Here is a 6469-nt window from a genome sequence, read left to right as displayed (position 1 = left end):
GAGCCACGTCTCCAACCGGAAATGGCGCGGGTCAAAGGGCGGGGGGCGGGGCCCGGGGGCGGGGCCGCGCCGTGTCCGGCTGCCGGGCTCGTCCAGCCGGAGGGGCGGGAGGCTCTCGCCGCGGCCCCGCGAGCTCTGGTGCGTCTGCCCCTCGCGGATGGTCAGCGCCTTCGTGTAGTTAGCAGCCCCGCTTAGCGTTGATAACGCTCTCGCAGCCACCGTATTATTTAATATACAAACTAATTGGTGTGCATAAGGGACTAGTATTCAGAATATATAAAGAACTCTTAGAACTCAAAAATTTAAAATATGAGCTGATTTAAAAATGGGCACAACAGGGGTGCCTGACTGGCTCAGTCCAAAGAGCATGCGGTTCTTGATCCCGCGGTTGTGCGTAGGAGCGCCACACTGGGTGTAGAGGTGAGTTGGAAATCAATCAATAAGATAAAAATAGGCAAACTAGACAAGTCTCCAAAGAAGATATACAAAAAGGGGCACCTGGGTGGCTCAGTCAGGTGAGCTTATGACTCTTGATTTTGGCTCAGGTCATGATCTCAGGATGGTGGAATGGAGCCCCACATCTGGCTCTGCACTATCAGTGCTTAGAATCCTTCTTAGGGTTCTCTTTCTCCACCCCTCCCCTGCTCGTCTTCTCCCTCTGTCTCTCTCTCTCTCTCTCTCTCTCAAAAATAAACTTAAAAAAGTAAAAAGATATGCAAATGACCAATAAGCACATAAAAAGATGCTCAACATCCTTAGTTCTTAGGGAAATGCAAATCAAAATCACAATGAGATACCATTTCACACCCACTAAGATGGCAATAACTGTGTGAGAATGTGAAGAAATTAAAACTGTCTCACAATGACAGTGGAAATGTAAAACAGTGCAGATGCTTTGGAAAAAGAGTTTGGCAGTTTGTCAAAAATTAAGGAGTTAGGATATGATCCATCAATTTCACTCCAAAAAATTTGCTGATCCATGATACAACATGGGTGAGCCTGTTAAGTAAAGGAAGCCAGTCACAAAAGACCAGATCTTATATTGGAAGACTTGCTCTGAACCAGTTCATTCCATTTACATGACATGTCCAGAGGAAGCAAGTCCATAGAGGTAGGAAGCAGGGCGGCAAAGGGCTGGGAGAGGGAAGAAATGTGGAGGGGGGGTTGTGCATTGAAGTGACGAAATGTTCTGGATTAGAGATGGTGGTCACACAATCTTGTGACTACACTAAAAACCACAGATTGTACACCGTAAAGAGGTGAAATTTTATGGTTTGTAAGTTGTATCTTTTTTTAAGATTTTATTTTTTAATGTTTATTTATTTTTGAGGTAGAGCATAAGCAGAGGAGGGGCAGAGACAGAGACAGAGACAAAGCATCTAAGCACAGAGTCTGATGCAGGGCTCAAACTCATGAACTGTGAGGTCATGATGTGAGCCAAAGTCGGACACTCAACTGACTGAGCCACCCAGGGGCCCTGAGATTTTATTTTTATTTATTTATTTTTAATGTTTTGCTTACATTTATTTTTTTTTCTTAAAATTTTTAAGGTTGTATATTTAATTTTTTTGAGAGAGAGAGACAGCGTGAGCTGGGGAAGGTCAGAGATAGAGGGAGACACAGAATCCAAAGACAGGCTCAGGCTCAAGAGCTAGCTGTCAGCACAGAGCCTGACGCAGGGCTTGAACCAACAAACCACGAGATCATGACCTGAGCCGAAGCCGGACACTCAACCAACTGAGCCACCCAGGCGCCCCGAGATTTTATTTTTAAATAAACATGAGATTTGAACTAACAACCCTGAGATCAAGAGATCAAGAGTCGCATACTCTATGGATTAAGCCAGCCAGGTTCCGCTAAATCATATCTTTTTAAAGAGTGCGAAGTGTCAGGGTCCTGGGAGGCTCAGTTCCATGAGTATGCGCCCTGCACGGGGCCCTGTGCTGACAGCTCAGAGCCTGGAGCCTGCTTCCGATTCTGTGTCTCCCTCTTTCTCTGACCCTCCCCTGCTCCCACTGTCTCTCTCTGTCTCTCAAAAAAAAAATTTTTTTTTAATTTTAAGTGTGTGGGGAAAAAAAAGTGTGAGAAGCAGGACTTATGCCCATTTTATAGCTGAGGAAAATGATGACAAGGTTAAGAAATTTACACACAGTTCTATGCCAGTACATAATGGAAATAAAAGTCAAATCCAGTCTTCTGGATTCTGGATTTTGTTGGCACTTCTCCCATGCCAAGGGTCAGACTCCGAGTGCACCTGACACGGCAGTTTTTCCCTGCGTCCTGTGTCGTGTGGCCCCACACCACTAGCTCAGCACTCATCCAGGCTGCCACGGGAAAACTGCGTTCTTTTATTGAGTGTTTATTTTGTGTCAGGTCCTTTACACATTATCTCCAACCCTCTACAACAATCCAGATAAGGACACTGAGGGTCAAAGAAGTTAAACACTTGCCCGAACTCAAAGAGCCTGCAAATGATAGAGCCAGGATTCAAAGCCAGCGTTCCTCACGACAATACTGCCCCCCGCTTTTTTTAATCTCTTGTATATTCCGTAATGCTGACTGAGCCCTTACAACAGCCAGGTATGACTCAAGATTCTTCACACAAATCATCTCCTTTAATCCTCACAAGACTCTCTCTCCTCCAGTCATCCAAGACGCCGAAAGGAAAGATGGCCGAGGGGAAGGCGGCCCTGGCCCTGCTGCTGTGAAGACGCAGGAGGCCAAGAAGGTGGTCCCTGTTTGAGAAGGGCTCCAGGGGCTTCGGCACGGACAGCACACCCAGCTCACCTCACCTGCTTTGTGAAAGGCGCTGCTACCTCTGGCTGAGGAGGCAAAGGGCTAGTCAACGTTAACATCTGAAAGTGCCTCCTGAGGGGCACCTGGGGGGCTCAGTCGGTTAAACGTCCAACTTCGGCTCAGGTCATGATCTCACATTCGTGGGTTTGAGCCCCGCGTTGGGCTCTGTGCTGACAGCTCAGAGCCTGGAGCTGCTTCAGATTCTGTGTCTCCCTCTCTCTGACCCTCCCCCTCTCATGCTCTGTCTCTGTCTCAAAAATAAATAAAACATTTAAATAAATAAGTAAATAGATAAAAGTGCCTCCTGAGATTAACCAGCTCACTCAGGCCTCGGACCATCGGACGGCTATGGGACTCCTTAAGCTGGCTCACAGATACAGACCAGAGACAAGGCAAGAGAAGCAGAGGCTGTTGGCCCCGGGCTGAGAAGAAAGCTCCGGGCAAAGGGGATGTCCCCCACTAAGAGGCCGCCTGTCCTGTCCTTCAACCTGGGGCTAATAATGTCCCCACCTTCGGGGCACCTGGGTGGCTCAATCGGTTAACCCCCCGACTTCGGCTCAGGTCATGATCTCAGGGTTTGTGAGTTTGAGCCCCGTGCTGGGCTCTGTGCTGACAGCTCGGAGCCTGGAGCCTGCTTGAGGTTCTCTGTCTCCCCCTCTCTCTGGTCCTCCCCCGCTCACACTCTGTTTCTCAAAAATGAATAAAAAACATTGAAACAATAATGTCATCACCTTGGTGGAAAACCAGGTGGTGGTGATTTCACATGATGTGATTTCCATTGAGCTGGTCTTCTTCCTGCCAGCCTTCTGTTCCAAGACGGGGCTCCTGCTGCGTTGTCAGGGGGAAGGCCGGGCTGAGGCGTCTGGTCTGCAGGAAGGCCTGCACCGCCGTCACCTTCACACCAGTGAACCCGGAAGCCTCAGGAGCTCTGGCTACACCGGTGGAAGCCATTGACCAATTGCGAAGACAGATGTGATGAGATCTGCTGCCACTGGGGAGCTGACATCCTGGTCCCAAGTCAGCGCTCGCATTGCCACCTTGGAAAAGGCAAAGGCTAAAGAACTGGCCACCAACCTGGGCTAAGTGGATGCTGTTGAGTTTTCTGTACATAAAAGTAATAAAAAGCTCTCTTTCAGCCCGTATCAAAAACAGTAATAATAAGGGGCGCGTAGGGGGCTCAGTTGGTTAGGCGTCCGACTCTTGATTTCTGCTCAGGTGATGTTCTCATGGTTTATGGGATTGAGCCCCATGTCAGACTCTGTGCTGATGGCTCAGAACCTGCTTGGGATTCTTTCTCTCTCCCTCCCTCTCTGCCTCTCCCCTGCTCGTGCTCATGTGCCCACACTCTCTCTCGCTCGCAAAATAAAGACATAATCTTAAAAAATAATAATCCTCACAAGAATTCTGTGAAATCGGATCCCAATAATCTCTTTTATAAGGTGCAAAGAGGGAAACAATTCTACCACACGCGTCAGGGCTAGAGAGTAGCAAAGCCCGGATTCGAACAATGGCCGCTCAGCCCCAGAAGCTGCGCCTGTAGCCCTGAGTTACAGAGTCTCCATCTTACTCGCTGCAGCTCCATCTCTAACGGCTTTCTGGTAGACTTTTTACAAAGCTCACATATTTTAAAACTTTGCACTCCTGGGAGGATGTAAGTCCAACTGTATTTGAAAATTTTTGTTATAAAAATGTATTTTTAAAAGCCACGTTCGGGGCGCCTGGGTGGCTCAGTCGGTTAAGCCTCCGGCTTCGGCTCAGGTCAGATCTCACGTTTGTGGGTTCGAGCCCCGCGTCAGGCTCTGTGCTGACAGCTAGCTCAGAGCCTGGAGCCTGCTTCCGGTTCTGTGTCTCCTTCTCTCTCTGCCCCTCCCTCTCTCATGCTTTGTCTCTCTCTGTATCAAAAATAAATAAAACATTAAAAAAATTAAACAAAAATAAAAATAAAAAAATAAAAATAAAAGCCACGTTCTTAATTTAATAATAGTAAAACCCTTGCCTGGAATTATTGCTCTATTGAGGCAGCTTCCAGGGGTCTGCGACTCAGACCACAGAGGCGCACAAACACAGATGGATAGAGACTCTAGAAATGCGAGAGCAGCTGACCTGACCTGCTATGAAAGGGCCCCTGCACACATGCTTCCTGAGGCGCGCCTTCGAGGCGGCAGGTCAGAACGGTTAAAAGCAGGGATTCAGAAGTCAGGCTGACCTGTGTGTGACTCCCATTGTGACCACATCGAGCCCCGCGTCGGGCTCTGTGCTGACAGCTCGGAGCCTGGAACCTGCCTCGGATTCTGTGTCCCTGTCTCTCTGCCCCTCCCTGGCTCCGTTTCTTTCTATCTCTCAAAAATAAATAAAACATTTTTTAATAAACTCACCATTTTAATCATTTTTGAGGGTACGATTCAGTGGCATTAAGCCCCTTCAGATGGTTGTGTAACTATCTCTACGGTCTATTTCGAGAGCCTCTTCATCACCAGGAACAGAAACCACAGTTAAACAGTAACTCGCCACGCCCCTGTCCCTGGCAGCCCCTGGCGAGCTCGGTTCTCCTGGGTCTCTATGACGTCACCTGCTCTGGGCTCCCCAAAGTGGAACCATACGCTATTCGTCCTTCTGCGTCGGGCTTATTTCACTTGGCATGATGTTTTCGAGGTCCACAACAAGACCATCTAATCTCTCAATTGGCAGGAACATCTGTTTCAAAGGTTGTGAAGTTAGATAATACATTAATAATTAAGACTATATAATCTAAGTGCTCTTGCTTCTGGAGTGCTCAGTAATGCTTATGCATTATTATTAGCAATAACGGAGGACACAAAAATTTTAAATGTTTTGCAGTTCCATTTTTAACCACAAGCGTCACAGAAGAGGTGTCTCTCATATTTCTTTTAAAAGCCACAAAAGAGAGACAGACAGACAGACAGACAGACAAGACAGCGCGAGCAAGGGAGGGCAGAGAGAGAGAGGGAGACACGGAATCTGAAGCAGGCTCCAGGCTCTGAGCTGTCAGCACAGAGCCCTACAGGGGGCTTGAACCCACTAACCCAGAGATCATGACCTTGGCCACAGTCGGACGGTTAGCGTTTAACAGACTCGGCCACCCAGGCGCCCCACTGACTCTCCAAATTAACTATGTCCATGGTTTTGAAATACTTATGCCTTACGTCTTTATCCACTCATTCCTCATTCACCCATCCAACGCGCATTTTTAAAGAGCTTAATTTATGCAATGCTCTAAAGAAGCTCAGTCCTCTTCAGCAAATAAAAATATAGGAAACTGGGTTCCATTTGAATCTCCTATAAATAGCGAATAATTTCTTGGCATACGCAAGTTCCATGCAATGAGATACTGCGGGGGGGCCGGACTGTACGGTAATACAAACATAAGAATACAAATATAAAAGCCCGCGCAGGGAGCTGGGGGTGCCGGGAGTACTGGGCGAGTCGGCCTCCGTCGGATCAGACCAGTTGAGGACGGATCGTCGGTCCGGATCGGCGGCCTAACGTACGAACCCACCCACCGGCCGCCTTTGCCAGCCGTGGCCGCTAGATGCCGCCACCGACGCGCTCCCGGAAACCATAGAAAAACAGGCGACTAGACGGGCCGAGAGGCTTCATCCCGACTCCTCCAGCCCCGCCTCCGATCCTCGCCGCGGGAAGAGACGCGAGCGCG

The 6469-nt window shown here is 48.6% G+C and overlaps 1 protein-coding gene across 1 annotated transcript in view; it reads right to left on the bottom strand.

The window, feature by feature from the left end:
* The window catches only part of ARCN1 (archain 1), a 26553-nt gene extending 22963 nt beyond the window's left edge, over window positions 1-3590 (bottom strand). Inside the window, exon 1 of the mRNA XM_029956187.1 lies at window positions 3528-3590. Within this exon, the coding sequence (XP_029812047.1) occupies window positions 3528-3575 (48 nt within the window). The 5' untranslated portion in view covers window positions 3576-3590. The remainder of the gene's footprint in view (window positions 1-3527) is intronic.
* Window positions 3591-6469: the final 2879 nt, after the last annotated feature.

This window comes from Suricata suricatta, chromosome 11 (genome assembly GCF_006229205.1).
Source record: "Suricata suricatta isolate VVHF042 chromosome 11, meerkat_22Aug2017_6uvM2_HiC, whole genome shotgun sequence".
NCBI classification, from domain to species: Eukaryota; Metazoa; Chordata; class Mammalia; order Carnivora; family Herpestidae; genus Suricata; species Suricata suricatta.
Note: the sequence above shows the minus strand (reverse complement) of the source record. Positions and strands in the feature narration are given on the sequence as shown.